Raw genomic sequence first — 16,737 nt, forward strand, 5'->3', positions numbered from 1 at the left:
GACAATTGTTAACTTGCATACACAGCCTTAGAAAAAGTCGGAAGCACTTAGGGTTACATTAATTTGTTTTTGCAGATACAAAATCACTACTGTAAATGTTTTGGCTTGACTTAATAATTAGTTTTCAAGGAAGGGAATGTTTATCCCTCCCTCCTCCCTCCCCAATAATTTTTTTCCCCCTTTTTTTGGTCTGAATTCTGCTTTAGGTAAGCTGACATTGCAAAATCCTTTAACAACAGTACTGCTCAGCTGTATTCCCAGCCCCACATTGACAACAAGGCAATTCTCCGAATGCAGAGAAGATAAATGGAGTTAATGCCACTAAGCAAACATGACATTTTTGTTGTACTGTGATCATAGATGAGTCACTAAGTAAAATGATTAATCACAAATCAATGTTACTAGGCTCATTTAGAGATGATTCTCCCTTTGCAAAGCAGGTAGAAGCTCTAAATTTATAGGCTAATGCGTTTATTCTAGCTGTAGCAGTCTCGTTATTGGTCTTAAGCATCAGCGTCTGCAGGAAATTTGTGCGCAATTAAGCTAAAGTGATGACCTCCTTATACACATTTTGGCACTTTTTTATCTGATAGTGTATTGTGCAAATATATAAATGAATTGAAGCATTACATAGAAATTACAGCTAATGCAACGCTAAGAAAAATAGACATATTCCAGAATTTTAATACATATGCCAATAAGGTATCTAAGACCATAAATTACACTCGTTTTTATCAATCTGCAAATGGGTTTATCAGGCCACAAATGGGTTTGTACTGAGATTTTAGACTGCTTCATTTTCGGTTGGCTAACATTTGTAACTTCTATAAACAATTTTATGATCTAAATTGTTTAAGGAGGAAGTGCATGGATTTTTTGAGCAACATGCTCGTAAGTCACACACTGTGAGTATTTTCTATTTGGTAAATAAATTCACCTTATTAACTATTAAACAGAAAAAAATATATATTCTTTCAAATTTCCTAAAGACTTGCTAGCCCCTTGGCACTTTTTCTTCATCTTGAATTTAACAAAATTAAATACCTGGATACACTCACACATGCATCAGTCTGCACACCAAGTTTGTCAATGTAAATTGTTTCTGGAGTGATCATTTCCAATCTACAACAGGTAACTTCCAAGGCAAGAGATTGTGGTGCAATCTCAGACATGATAGGACCTGGAACCCCGTACTACCAGACAGGAGCTATTTCAAAGCAGAGCTGGATGAGTATCAGCTACGATTTAAAGAGCATTAAACAAATACATAACAATTTGATCAAATTTAGTGATCAGTTTTGCTCTCAGAAGGGAATCATTAGGTGGACAGACATTGATACTTGTGACTACGTGGTTAAATTATATAGTCAAGCACCATAATTCACAAGTTTTTGAAGCTTCCTAATACACACACACACACACACTTTTTGCTCTGATCAGCAACACTTGTAATACTAGGAATCACGTAGTCATCTAGACCCAACTTGCTCCATGTTTTAGGAATGCAGAGAGGAGATGCCAAGCAGAACCATCCGAGAGTTGCGAGGTCCTAAGCCAAAACAACCTACAGAAATTGCCAAGCAGCTTGTGCTGCTCTTGCCATAAATGACCAGCCAGTGAACATAGCACTGTGCTCTGGCTTAGGGAAGAGGTCAAGCACAAAGTGGCCCTGCACGTGGAACATGTATTGCTCAAAGAATACACCTCTCAGTAACAGTTCTTGCTTACCATGAACGCTCCTTAGGATAGTAATTGATACATTAGACCTTTAGGTATCTCTTGAATGCAGGAGACATCAAATCTACAAAGTGATCTAAACTATGGCCAACAGAAGTTGTCTGCTCATGCAAGTTAACCAGCTGTTGAAAGGAACTTCTCTCAGCTCTTCCTTTGCTCCTTCTTCTACACAAACAGGAACAGAGGGTGAAACAAAACCCCGTGACTAATCAATTTCTACTCTGAACAAAGAAAGCAGGGACTAAATCAACAGCCTTTTAACTACTTAAGAACAGAAAAACACCAAGAAATTAGAATTACCTGAATAACTAGGGTCTGTGTTGAATTCAAAGCATCTTTTCAGTAACTCCCATGCAGTCTTCATGACTGCCATGCTGTACTTGCTATTTATTATTTTCAGGAAGTATAGACAGGAACTAGGTGCCTAAAAACAGACAGCTATGTAGACATTAAGAGCTATATGTCATACTTTAAAGCTCTTTACTCTGCAATCATCCTTTCAAGATTAGTTGGGCACATTTTCACCGGGGGAGATATTCTAGAATGAATGAAAAGAGCCCAAGAAGGAAGCCTTCGTAGTAGCAACATTTCTTACAGGCTCCTTCTGATACAGATGTTGAAGTGCTATTTGGAACCAGGCACCTCAGCTTTCAGACCATTTACCCTGTAATTGTCCCCATGTGTATCCCCATGTGTAAGCCATCTATAAGGAGTGAATAAAGCAACACGTTCACTTAAACCTTACACTGTGGTCACGGTGGAACTAACAACCCTTCAGATCAGCTCTTCGTTTTCAAAGGAAAAGTGCGTGTGAGCAGCAATCCACACCAACTGTCCCCCAGCAGAAGCAGCAAACTGCTGCTAGACATGAGGCAGCTTGGCTTTTGAAGATACACTGGTACAAGGCAGCTTATTAAAGGCATTAAAAACAGAAGACAACATTTAACCAACTGATATGATCAGAGGCATCCCTTCTTGCAAGGCCGTGCTGTAGCAATGAGGACAAAGCCCCGTGCTTACCAGTGCTGTAAGTCTGGGATGTCACTAGTACTAGGATAGTAACATTAGTCCTCAACACAGTGATGAAATCACAGCCAAGGATGTTGAGATGGCAAATACTGCTGGGTCATGGGATTGGCATGCTACTGCCTCTCCTGTGACAAGCACTCAGAACTGAGAAGAAGCCGTGTTTCCTTAGGGGAGCACAGCGGACACGAGGACCAGACAGACTGCTTACAGCAAGCAGCCTCAGGTCACCCACAACCGGCCAGCGTGCCCAAGGTCTGACCACAGCAGTTTCCCAGCTCTACATAAGGTCTCTCTCCACTAGAGTAACGTGAGTATAAATACTCAGCTACAAGATTCATAACCCACGCTAAAGAAGCCTGAATGTGAAACAAATCAGGAACTTTAAAGCACTAATACAGCATATATACAAAAATTAACATTGAACAGGGATATACTTCCATCTTTCAATTGCAATAAGCAGCACCAGGCAGGAAGCAGCATCTGTTTCTCTAGTCACTGGCAATCTTTTTATTATAAAACTCTTAACAGACACATTCTTCCTACCAAAAAAAAAAAAGCATAAGAAGGAAATCCTTCTAATAACCGTTAACAGGACAATAAAGAAAAAAGTATTTGTAGCAAAACAAAGCTGGCAGCTATAGTCTCAAAGGCAAGTACAGTGCTCCCTCTAGTGGAAATACACACGAGAGAGTTAGTGATCTTTTCAAATCAAGTTGGTAGTCTAGATCAGATCTCAGGGAAGCAAATCATAACTGCTACTGTACTAGGAAATGTTTGAATAAAGTTGAATAAAGCATAAAACATTCAGGTCAGTAGTGAAAGAAGGCTGAGGACAGCAAGAACATATCCAATACCATCCTTCAATTTAGTAAAGGAAGTTTATCTATTTTGCTAAAGTGGAATTTTTGGTTCAGCTTGTGCCTAAATAGGATTTGGCCATCAAGTGAGACTCTCTCCTTGCAGTGAGACTTGCTACACGAGAAGAATAAATGAAGAAATGTGTAAGTGGTGATGAGTTCCATAACACGCACTATTTCGTTGTGAGCACACAACCTCAGTTGAGAGTCAAGCCACGAGATACCATTATTGCACAAACAGCTGCATGGCTCAGTGATGAACTACTGCAACGGGATTTCCTCTGAAAGTTCACAAGTCTGCAGCACAGCAGCATGATGAGACCCTGCAGTTCAGAAAACACAAGTAACAGCTTCCGTGCAGCTTCTAGGTGTCACACACACAGTGGTAAATCCTTAGCACTAGAGACCCCCACAAAGGGTCAAAGACCTTAGCAACATTTCCATTTATTTTGTTGCAGAATACTTTGCACTGCCACTCACTTTTGGGAGAAAGCAGACTAAAAGCTTTCTACTTTCAACTAAAAGTTGTTGAGTAAAGGCAAAGCATCACAAGAGGAATAGCTTCTGCAGTTGCACTCTGCAGCCTCCTAGCCACACCGAAACAATTAGAGGTCTTTGGCCATTTGATGAGACTTGCCGTGGTATGCAATGTTTCTGCCCCCATCTACCCTCCTCTGTCCCTCGATGCGTACAGAAACAGGCTGGAATAGTAACTGTTGGTGAATTTTAACTTGCTTACGTGATGAGAACTGGAGCCTCAGCTGGGATGAACAAGGCAGTTTATATCATCCCTGAGGCACTGCAGGAAGCTTTCCAAACACTGAGGAATACATCCTTGTGCCTGCTAATCTCTTACTGCATTTTCAGGGTTTTTCTGCTTGGTTCCAGGTGGGAAAGAAAAGAATTTTCTTAATACTACACTTGAAACTTCAGCATTGCAGAAGGCAGAGGATTTGAGAACAGGATTTACAATACAGTGATACATAGGCATCTGCATGATGAATTATACAACCATGGTTGGTTATAAGCTTTAAAAAAAAGTCACATCAGAGATATTTAAACATTACAGGATAGATATTGGCTTGATGACTATAGACAGTGAGGGTGACAGCAGAAGAAAATCCAGTTACTGCTGACAAAAAAAGCAATCAGACTTCCTATGTCCAGGCCCACAGATATATAATGTACAGCATATACATATACTAAAAATGAAAAATCCTTTGGCACAGAAATCAATAACAGAGGAGAGTTTTCAGTACAAGATCTTGGATTATATCATTTGTGTTTTTTTTTCTAAAGAAACAATTCTGATCAGGTTGTACGGGTAACAAACTACGGTAGTTAAGGAGGGACTGGTTTGCTTTCTGTCACAAAGAACAGTTAATGTGTGCTACATGAACTTGTACTTTATGCCTGCCTAGCGTGTACAAGCCCTATATATGAATAACCCTGCTCTGAACAAGATACCACAGTTTCATGAGAATATATTTGCTATGTCATCAGTTTTAATTCCAACCTGTACTCCAATATGCACATGACTATTTTCAAATACAATGAAAACTTGATGTAAACAGCATCAGTCACCAGCATGGCAGCTATTGGTAAATCCTTCACAATTTCAGAAATAATCTCTATAAACATTGTGGAAAGCAGATACAGAATGTACATAGGACAGTTTTCTATACAAAAGTGCATTTTAGCCATATAATTAGTGGAGAACCTGGGAAAAAAAAAAATGTAAGCAGTACCATATATTCTAATCTACACCCCCCAAAGAAAACCAAAACATCAAAAAAAACAAACACATAAACCAAAATAAAAACCAAACAAAACCCACCATTTTCTCCTTGCTTTGGTTATGAACTATATTCAAGCTTCAACATATATTTTTTTTAATTGCAGAATTTATTTGTAATTTGGAAATATTTTAAAGTTAGCCAGATGAGAGAGAATGCAAGTACGATTATCAGAGTTAATAGTCAAAACAGACAAACTTTGAATACTACTAACATTCGCACTTGGTAGATTAAGTTAATTTTGCAATCCTTAAATGGAAAATTGCATGTCGACCAGGTCCTTTCTGTGCCCAAGAACCGCAAAACCCATAAGCTCAAGAACTTTAAACCAATAAATCTAACAACATTGGCCATGAAAAGCTGGCTTATAAGAATGAGTTTCAGTTTCAAGAGCCCCCAAAACAGTCAAATTTATTAATATTTATAGACCAATGCATCAACTGATTTCAAAGCTCAGAGTGTTAAGAGAAAAGAAATGGCTTTAAGCCATTCAGCATAGATGAACAGTAAATATTGCCATTTTATTTGCTTCAACACCTTATACGCACTCTGATGTAAATGCATATGAATGAATTCAAACTTTTTATTTTCCCCCCCCAGAGAATGTTCTTCACAGGTTTCAAACCACAATATGAGAACTAAAAGTTAAGCCCAGGAAAGCTTTGCAAAGACCTTGATTGCTCTTCTTAGTAAGCACCCCATACAGAGTATACTATAACCATCCTTTAATCAGTTTCCCAGTTAAAGAAAAATAGTTTGTGTCTTAACAGAGACAAAGGGTGACACCAGATACACACACAAATTAGACAGGTTTGTCAGGCAGCTAGCTTTCTTCCTCGTATTTAACATCATATTAGAAAAGAATGTTCTCTATTGTTTACAGTCCTATTGCAATCAGACTTTCAGTGCTCCTTCTAAGCCTTTTTAGAGAAAAAGTTACCATGGAAGCAAATCATTAATGTTACAGAGTGTAAACTGATTACATTTGTATTACAGCGGGTACAAGCACCTAGATATACAGCTTCAGTACCATGGAGCCATACAACTACTAGCTTTTTCCCGTGTGTCTCTATTTTGCTTTTAAGCTTAACATTTTCCATCAATTAATAAGTAGAGATCTGATTCTTTCTTTTTTGAAAAAAGCAGTACAAAGAATGTACAGTCTGTTGCTGTTTTGTAGCTATCTGAACCCAACAGGCTGTAGATAGCCTCCTGTAAAACAAAGTAGCAGCCACTATGGCTTAAACCTTGTCTTGCTGATCAAAGTGTAACTAAAATTCCACCTAACTAATGCCACAGGCATCCAAAACAAATTTTAAACATACAGCATATTGCAAGAAAAGATCAGAATCTGATAAAGACACCTCCCACCCCTCCTCAAAATGAGGGTACCATTTGAACTAAGAAGGATATGAAAGAGGGAAAAAAGAGAGCATGTAAAAGCATGGGACAAAGTTTGAATCCCACAGCTATTTCAGGTCTGATTCTCTCAGATGCCAAGTACTTAGCAAAGAGGAAAGTCAGGTAACCAAGAAATTATTCTACATTCTGATCAGAACATCCACAGTTTTGTATTCTTAGGTTAAAAGCATTCTGGAACTACAAGATTCTAGAGCTATGAGTTATTAACGTGGCACCCCTTTAAACTCAGACTTTTCTATCATTTTAACTGTCATACAAGTGACTGAAGTACCCAGCTGGAGATAACTTACCCCAAGCAGCTACTGTGGCACCAAGGAACTTTTCTCCAATACAACAGGTGAGTAATTGGAACCATTTAGTCATTTGGATAAATTTATACTTACATGCTTACACTAAAATCAAGATGGAAATACTATCCTCCCTCGTTTTACAACCTCTGAAAGCTAGTAGACAGGTACCTCATCAAAATGAGGAAGTCTTCTCTCAAGACGGCCTGAGGAATTTGAACTCTGAAGAGCTACTGAAACAGAATAAAACGACACTTTCATGCTCCACCATGCTGAGGTATTGCACCTTTCTTACAATTCATTTCAGAATTTCAATGCTCTACAAGATTAAATGTACATTTTTCTTCAGGAAATAAATATTCACATCTCAAAATCACTGTGGAAAATAAAGGTTATACTCAGCTGTGACAGTACACACAGTGAAATGTTTCATGATGAATTCATCCATTACTGCCATAGTAAGTTGCAAGAGTGCAGCTACTGCATCCTGAAATTAGCTGAATTGACAGCAATTGATTTTCTTCTCCCATCCATTTAAAAAGCTGCAGATACAAGTCAATCTAAATTCTTAATAACTTGTACACAGCTAAAAAGTTTTTAGTATTGTTTCTACAGGAAGAAGAGAGGTGTCATCCAGCTATAATGCACTGCAAGCAAATACTAACAGATTAGAGTCACTTCTGGTTTGCAGCCAAATGACTGGCAATATGGGGTAGCTAACATTCAAGTTGAAAATGACATTACATAGCTTTTATTAATAGCCAAGTCTGGCTGCAATGAGTGACTGAGTTCACATAGACTAGTTAGACTATGGACATCATTTATTTCCTACTGAAGCCCTTTCAGAGGCCACTGTTCAGATATTTTATTGGTTAGATTATTTTCAGGCTACATGGAATGCCACTTCTGAAATAAATATACTTCAGCTGTCATGGCAAAAAAGTGTGTGCAGGACATGCAAAATGAATGAGTAGTCCCAAATCTCTACATAAAGTGAATCATGCAATTCTGCAGGATTAGGCTATATCCTGCATTTACAGGCACCTGTGACCATACTAAATTGCCAGACACCTTAATTCATGAGAGCAAAATTAAAATAGTAAAGCATCAGTGTAGTAAGAAAATCACCTTCCTGAACTCAGAAATAGAAAATACTTGAACTCCTCAACTTTCACTCTGAAATTTAGAGCTATCCATTTCATCTCAGGTTGGAGGGAAAGGAGTTTTGTAACACGTAGTTCCAAGATGAAGACAGAAGTCACTTTACAGATTGTCATGATTAGGAAACATGTTAAAACAACTACTTTTACCTCCCTACCTGAAAAAAAATAATTTTACCTAATTTTCTTAGCAAGAGATACTTCAAAAGCAGATAGACAACAAAAGCAGGATTCTGAAGCACATTAATAATTGTGCAACAACCAGCATGGAAGACCCATCCTCAGTTGGGTGGTAAAGGAGTAAACATAATTGTATGACACAGCTGTGTTAAGTTCTCTTGCCTACAACATGAATCAATTTAGATAAAATTCCAGGGGGAAGAAAAAGCCACCAAAGTTGTGTGCCACCTGTTTGCACTTCTGTTTCCACTAGCATTTTAAGCTATTTTAAGTAGTGTCCTAGACAACTTTACTGAAGATTAATGTACTTTTAATGCATAACGATGTTTTCTTTCAATCTCTTTATAGCAATACTAGGGATGTACTAGTCAACCGTTACTAATGATCAGACTAAGAGATATTGAGCAGCAAAATAACTTTTTAAAGACTAAGTTTGCAATTTTTGTTTTCATTTTTGACTCTAAATGCTTTCTAAATAACTGTATCATTAGGTATTATTTGTGTATATACATTTTTTGCATTAGAAGTTCTGCTTCTTGCTTTCTATGCAGTTTGAGTTAAATTGAAACTTCTAGAAATTGGATTTATCACAGTATTTTGATTCTGTATGATCCAAGAGAAATACTGAAGAAAGCCTTACAGAACTCTTATTTTTTATCTCATGCTAAACTATCTTTCTAACAAGAAAGGAAGAGACAAAGCAAGCTAAGTGTAATATTAATGCTAACTAGGCGAAAACAAAAAAAAGCTGAAGCATAGTACTGCATACTTAGTGTCATCTGAAAGCATCCCTAGACTTACGTCTTGCAAGTAGCATGTCAGCCAAATTCAATTTTCCTTACAAAGAATTTATCTATTCAGCAGCTTTTCCGAAGTCAATTAATTTTCTGAAGTCTTAGTTGCAAAATTAGTCTCAAAAAGCTGAAGTTACTCAATTCTTAGAATGTCTTACCAAAATTATACTTGAGAAAAGATCTGGTTTATATTGTTAACACTAATCAAAATTTGGTCAAGAAATATATGTAAACAATAAGAATAATACATTTAAGGCTTAGAAAGAACACTGATAAATTCACCCCTGTCACATTAAAACATCCACATCTCCTTCATGGTCCTCCTCAGTCACTTTTAAAGAGAGCACTTCTTCATTAAGAAATAATCCACTCAGTCTTTCCTTACGAGCTTGTCTTTGTTCTTTCAGCTGTCTCTTGCGTAAGGCCTTTTGCTGTAGTTTCCGTTGCTTGGAACGTTTCTGCCAAAATTGAGAAAACAGACATAAGATTTTGTTCGGTATGTTAGAAGCCACCTTTAAAGTTGACAAATGTGTTAACCTCTAAATTAAGGTTTGCTCCGAAAAATAACTAAAATGAATTCTGAGGTAGTGCAAACATAAATAAATGCCTGTTACAGCTTGATTTTTTTTCCCTTAAGATCAGTACACAAATTCTGTATCAGGACTGTTTACCGTGTCTCAATTATGTGGCACAACATCACCCTGTGACATTGCACAGCTGAGTCTTTGACCAGAAGAGTCTTTATTACAGTGGAAAAGTTAGTCTTCAAATAGCAAATGGAACCAAAGTCCAACCTGACACGTTGAAGAGCAAGCAGCAACTGCTCTTCTCCTCCACACCTGAAATTGGAATTATGGAGATGGGACAAGTGCCACAGTATTACTTCAACTGAAACTTACTTCAGTAGGTCACTCCCCACAAAGTAATCTCATGAGACATGTCAGAAGGATAAACTGAAGATCCAAGAAGCCTACATAAACAAAACTGTCCTTACTATCCAGAAATTATGCCAAGATTAGGCTGATCAATCTTGAAAAAAAATGTTATGTAATGTAAAACGTGTGCTTGTTCAAAGGATAAAGATTGATGTATAAGCCTTTATTCAGCCCCCACTCACCTTATTCAAACAAAAGTAATCAGAAGATCTACTACATACAAACATCAGGCTTTAACTTGGAGGAGAAATGATAAGAGTACAAGTTTAAATTCATTATGGTCATGCCAGAGGAAAGACAGCATTGATTTAGCTAGATAACTTTAGCAGATCCACAGTTACTAATCAGGCTCCTTCAATACAAACATCCTAGTTCAGATCACATAAGCAACCGTAACAAGTTACACAGCTTAATACACATGTACATAACTAGAAGCTTTACTTTTGAATCCCGGATTCTTTCTGCAGCACTTGTGGACAAATTACTATCACTGTGTGCTCGACTCATGTTGGCACTTGAGTTTGACGCAGAGTTAGCAACGCTAGAACCACTGCTGCTTGCTGAGCTGACCATGCTGGCACTACTGCTGCTGGCACTGGCACCGCTCACACCACTGGTACTTGCACAACTGTAGCTACTCCTCTTCCAGTTTTCCCTTGCAGATCGCTGACGAGGTCCGTGTTCCTTGATATAGTTTCTCACCTTCAAAACAGAGACAGAGGAATTAGTAAAGCCTAATACTGGACTGAGATACTCCTTTGCATAGAAAAGAAACACAACGTTCCTGTTGCTAATGATGAAATTACTGGATCAGTTCAGTTAGTACTTTAAGCCATTTTGCTGTGGCTGCTTAAATACCATGCCACCTCACAGTCATCAAATGAACTAACTTTACAAAGAGCTAAGTTAATACTAACTTCATTGTGGAAGGAAAAAAACTAAGTAACAAGTTTTTGTTCCGCCCCCTCACCTCCTGCCCAACCCCACAGATTTCAATTAAGTTGTAATAATAACACAAAAACAGAAATACCAGCCAAGTTCACCTAAATTATTAAAACGCATTTATTTTGCTACAAACACTCAAACAAAAGTGGGCATGAGAAGAGCTGTACTTCACAGTGATACTTGTGAAATGTCTGAAATATGAAATAGTCCAAGTCCATAAGAACAGTGACTGTCTACCCTTTTCAATTATGTTCAGTTTATGTTCAGTTAGCAAATTACTATCCTCAACCAGTTGACAGCCATGAAATGGAAGCTTTGTCATAAGGAGTACGGGTCCCACAGCATGACTCATTACACACATGCCAGCATGTCAGAATTGATTGCTACACTTCTAATATGTACCAAGATTATAAAAATCAAAGAGTCTTTCTTGTAAGTTTAGTACATGCAATATGCTCTTGAACACTAGAGCATATTATTGTCAAGGAGGAAACCAGAGTATTTCCTTGTATATAATAATTATGTAGAAAAATTGATCACAACTAACATTTTGCAACACACCAGATGCTGGAGGGCTTTAAAAAAAAAAAAACAAAGGCATATATACAAACCTTAACTCACCTGTTTCAGTTTCTCATCTGTGAGACAGTTCAGTTCAATAATGAATTCACTATCTGTAGGTGAGATCTGCGCAGTAGGATCAATAATTTTAATAATGTCAAGTTGCTCTCGAAGGCCCATCTCTGTGCTCACTTTGCGACTCAAATATTCAATATATTCAACCTAGAACCCAAAGAAAAGCAAGTCATTTAAAACTATTATTGATTCTAAAAGAACTAGAGAAAAAAGGAAGGACCGACAGAATAAAACATTCTCAAATATCCCACTTCCTATGATTCTTGCCTCTCTGAGTATCCTCAAAAACCCAAGAAGAAAGCTTGAATGCATGTGAAACTGCCTATTACAGATGCAAAAGACAAGATTTAATTTCAAAAAATCAAATAGTACTGCATATGGATGCATTTACACCTAGAGAAACCAGTATGTCTTTTGAGATGCTGCACTAATTAAAGTTCTTCTGTATCTTACAGTTACCATAAAAGAAGAAAGTTCACCTGCTCATCATTTGTCATTGCACTCCATGGAAGTTCATCAAGATTCCTATGCTTGTTTTTCTTCTTTGGAAGCAGACACGGAGAGCTTGGAATACTAGGTATAACATCAGAAAGTACATCGCTCCCACTTGTAATGTCACTGCCAGGCAACTTGTAATAAGCAAAAGAACGAACAAAGCCTTAGAATACCGTAGGCACATTTAAAGTCATTTCAACACTATTAACAAATTCAAAACATGCTTTCAAATTAGCAAAGCATTGCTTATCTATATACTCTGACGATTTCCTAATAAGTACTCAAAACCCTGCAGTACTTGTTTTAATCTTCCAACAAACTGCAAGTGCAGCAAATCACACTCTACTCAAACTCTTAAAAAAATTACATTTAAAGAAACAGTTGTACGATGTGGCATTTCACTCTTTCCCTTCTCCATCAGTGAAAATTGTCCATGAGATTCTAAAGCTAAACCTAAACCTCCCATTCTTGAACACAATTTTACTTTAGGAAAGATAGTTTCAGAGTAGTTCTATAATTTATATTACATCCCATAATTACACAATACAATTGAAATAAAATATTAAAATTGCTGTCATTTTCTTGGAAGCAACTGCAGAACTTTAGCTAACTTCATTTGTACGACTGACATGTAATTTCTGAATGCGCTTCCAGTTAAAGTGTGACAGTTGGATTACTCATGCTCAGATTCTGCCAGATAACACTGTAAAAAGCAACAAATAGCTTTCAAAAATTCTACAAGTTGAATCAAGTATGTCTCTTAAGAAATACTTGTTTAAAAAAAGCTAGTTACTAATCAAACATGCTGTCAGCTAACTAAGATGTGGGAAATTGCTTCTTTTCAAAATAATCCCCCAGTTTATCAGGCAATTAAAATTTCACAACTCAGCAAAGCACTGAATCACTGGGATCCAATCTGAGCTGCTCCTACAGGCTGCATTATACAAATGCACTTGTAACTTCAAAGAGTACGTACAGAGATTAGCAGTGAGACTAAAACAGTAAGAAATTCAGAGCAAATTCCGTCCATGTTTTCTTAAGTTTATTTGTATCTTCCAGAACAGAGTTTGTCTGGAAATTTGTATTCTCGGTCCTTATGCTGCATTTATAAGGCTCTGTATGTGCTTAGACTAAGCTTTATGACAAAATTTAAAAGTATTCCTCAGTATATTCTGAAGCACGTTTCCTATTTCAAACTGACATGTATGTTAAAAGTTGATACAAGTCTATAAAATAAAAAGAGTTAAGTCTATAATGTGTAAGAACAAATGCATATCATTAAAAGACCACTAAAGAAAGTAGTAAGACACATGGCGATGCCTGACTAGGACCGCACCCTATACAGACTAGAACAAAAGCAGTACATGATTCATCTTCACACTTTTCCCATCCAGGTGAGACAAAGCGAGCTCTGTACTCTTCTCAGCACCGAAAAAAAATGGAAATAGGCTATATCAAGAGCTTCTACACTTTATCTGTCAGTTCCATTTTTGCAGAAGACTTAATATGACCAAATCGCCAGCAGACATCTATAACCAGATTTCATCAGCACGGCAGATCCTCAAGACATAGAATCTAAGCTCACAGCTACGAGATACACAATGACCACAAGAACCAAGCAACCATAATACATAACCACTCCTCTTGGAGGACACTCTCCTCCAGATCAAATATTCCAGAATAAAATGGAACAAAACATTTTCCTTATTGCTGAAGATTCGGATACCTGTTCTTAAGTTCAGGAGTTAAAGAATAAAAAAACAGTGGAGGATTTTTCAGTTAAAGCTAAACCCAGGACTTAGTCTATACAAAATTTTACAGTGGAACTAGTTTACCTGCCATTCAAACTCGCTGTCTGACCAGTCCCAGTACGTGCTGATAGAGGAAGAGACATCACTGCAGACACTGCCCTCAGGGAACAAATCAAAAGAGGTGAACTCCTGGTCATCCAACAGAGAATAGCAGTCATCTTGGTCGCCAACTGAAACCGAAGAGAACAGCTCCTCACTGCACTCTGAGCTGGCCACGCTAGTTCCACAAGAAGTCAAGTTCCACCTGTAAAACAGGACAAAATAAATAGAAAGTAGAAGACGTATTGGCATCGTGCATCCTGAAAAATGCTTATGTTTTTTTAAGCCTCAAAAAATCATCTCCACTTTGCTTGTCAGTAACAGTACACTGATTTCTATTGAAGTTATTATTCAAATGGAAGTATTCTGGTTTTAAGTATTTTTAAAAGGCAAACAATGCCAAACGGAATTCAACATTAAAAATGGCAAGGCAAAAATCCATACACAGCGTATTTATACCTTTATTATAACATATTAACACTTTCCATCCCAGAGTGATGACTCCTGTAGTGTGTGAATTTTTGCTTTTTTCTTCTTTAAATACGCTAAACTAAAAGATAATTTCATATAACTGCCATTTAAATTGAAATCAATTGGACTTCAGAATAACAAAGTATTTCCTAATCTACATTCCAAATAGGAGTCAAAGCAATTCCAGGACGATGAACCCATGCAAAACTAATACTTAATAGGGAAACACAACACAGATATAGCCAAGGCCCCATTATTCACTGCTTTCAGCTCTGAATACCAAAAACATCAGACATGCTGTTGAAATGACAGTACGAGGTGGGAACCTGAGCTGTGTGAAAATGCTGTTATGCTAAAATTCAACACCTTTTTTCCCCTTATAATTTCATTAAAAAAGCCAGTTACTGCTGTTGCTAAAGTAAAACAACTGAGGACTCAGATTTCACAGAACAGGTTTTCTAAGAGTAAGCCAAAATTTAACAAGCTCATGCAACCAGTCTCCCTATCTGGATTTATTTTACAGATTGGTGAAAACTAGGTCGAGACAACTATGAGTCAGCACAGCACTGCAATACGGCCCAAACAATTTGAAAAGAGCTTCCAAAACCCACCACACAAACCCAGGCACTGAATTCCCGTTCCATCAGTCTATCCACTTCAATCCGGCTAACTGAAAAAACACTCCTCTATCCAACTGCAAGGGCTGAGCAGTGCCATCAATGAGAAAGGCAGGTCCTCACCATTGTTATTTAGCTGCACACCTGGCTGGCTGTTTGTGATGGACTCACTCCCACATCTATCTGGCCAGCAGTGAATTTATCCAATTTAAAGACACCTCAGAAGCTTTTCTTTTAGCAGACTGATGAGGTCCTGCTCTCCCTTTCTGCACCCCTTAACCATGTGCTATGTTTTAGTAGCGCAGACTTCTGTGGGCAGGGCAGTCAGTTGGTATACAGAATACAAGAGGTGACACAGCATGATTCTGAGCATTACTCCAGCTCCAATATTCATGAAGTATTGATGAAAGGATAGGTAGAGCAGACAAAGCTTCTAGACATGTCAAAACACAGGGTGAGGTTCCGAGACTCTAACGCCAACCGCGTGCAGATACGCCAGGTTCGTAGCACCACTGCAGCTGGAGGCAGTCAGCCCCCTCCTCATAGAGCCTGCTGTACTTGCTGGGATGAACTGGGTTAGAAAGAGGTGAGGACTGCATTACAGTTACTTGCAACTTGAAAAAATGGAAAGCGTTTGTGAGAACTGAAGATTGTGCACTGCATCTGCAACAGCTAAATCAGTGTGAGTCTGGGTGGGGGTGCCCAAGGAAATTAAATACCCTCCCGAGGTGCCTTCAGTACCTGGGTTTGTAAAATGAGCAAGCCTGAAGGAAACACTCAGAAGGTGAAGACAGCATGAAGGGAAACATACGAGACAAATGCGCGATACTCCCCACGTTTGCATTTAATCAGTCTTACAGACACCCTACGAATACCAAGCATCTTACTCTTCCTGACACTATCTGGTCTTAGGATACATGAACTAGATGATGATAGCATATTGTATTTGATCAATGCTTCTCACGTCAAACCACTTAACCTACAGTTAAGAGCACTGAAGAACACTTTTGAAGTGTAATTTCCATCATTTCACACAAATTCAGCTGGGAAACTACCTCATTACTCACTCTCCATCATGGTGCAGTAGGAACACCAATAACCCATAAAAGTATTTTGCAACTCTGGAACAGGAACTAAACCCATACGTACACGTGCTGAATGCTGAGGCCTCACACGCTGCTCTCATAAAAGCTATGGCTACACTGAGGCTTGGCTGTGTGCGTATACAGAAGGAGAACCAGGATCCTTGGCAAGCAGGCCTGTTTGGTTTTTATTTTACAAGCACACCCGGCATTTCTTTGCAGAGCTGCACCAGCATTTTCCTTGTAGGCCTTCCCCACAAATTACAGCCCGTCGATTTGCCCCTAATTAGCAGCATGGGACCGAAAGGCTCCTGCGGGAGCCGCCGCAGTCCCAGGCCGCCTGTCTCACCCCAACCCCCGGCGGCTCGCTGGGCGCCCCCGGTGCCTTCCCCCCCCGTCCCCCAGCCCTCGGGACGGCGTCCGGGAGCCTCCCCCCCGCGGCAG

General features: G+C 38.5%; 1 protein-coding gene and 1 long non-coding RNA gene across 5 annotated transcripts in view; one reads left to right on the forward strand and one right to left on the reverse strand.

Annotated features, from left to right (window-relative positions):
- Window positions 1-5,110: 5,110 nt before the first annotated feature.
- FAM199X (family with sequence similarity 199, X-linked) overlaps window positions 5,111-16,737 on the reverse strand; it is a 65,605-nt gene continuing 53,978 nt past the window's right edge. For all 4 annotated transcript variants that reach the window (XM_040572250.1, XM_040572252.1, XM_040572251.1 and 1 more), the window contains 5 exons: window positions 14,109-14,328; window positions 12,258-12,407; window positions 11,764-11,925; window positions 10,639-10,899; window positions 5,111-9,720 (listed from right to left, as the gene is read on the reverse strand). In XM_040572250.1, coding sequence (XP_040428184.1) covers window positions 9,550-9,720; window positions 10,639-10,899; window positions 11,764-11,925; window positions 12,258-12,407; window positions 14,109-14,328 — 964 coding nt within the window. In that variant the 3' untranslated portion in view covers window positions 5,111-9,549. The remainder of the gene's footprint in view (window positions 9,721-10,638; window positions 10,900-11,763; window positions 11,926-12,257; window positions 12,408-14,108; window positions 14,329-16,737) is intronic.
- LOC121077226 lies at window positions 7,093-13,703 on the forward strand. The gene is made up of 3 exons (XR_005823963.1): window positions 7,093-7,178; window positions 12,234-12,355; window positions 13,668-13,703. It is a non-coding gene; the product is annotated as an uncharacterized LOC121077226 (long non-coding RNA).

Source organism: Cygnus olor, chromosome 13, assembly GCF_009769625.2.
Source record: "Cygnus olor isolate bCygOlo1 chromosome 13, bCygOlo1.pri.v2, whole genome shotgun sequence".
NCBI classification, from domain to species: Eukaryota; Metazoa; Chordata; class Aves; order Anseriformes; family Anatidae; genus Cygnus; species Cygnus olor.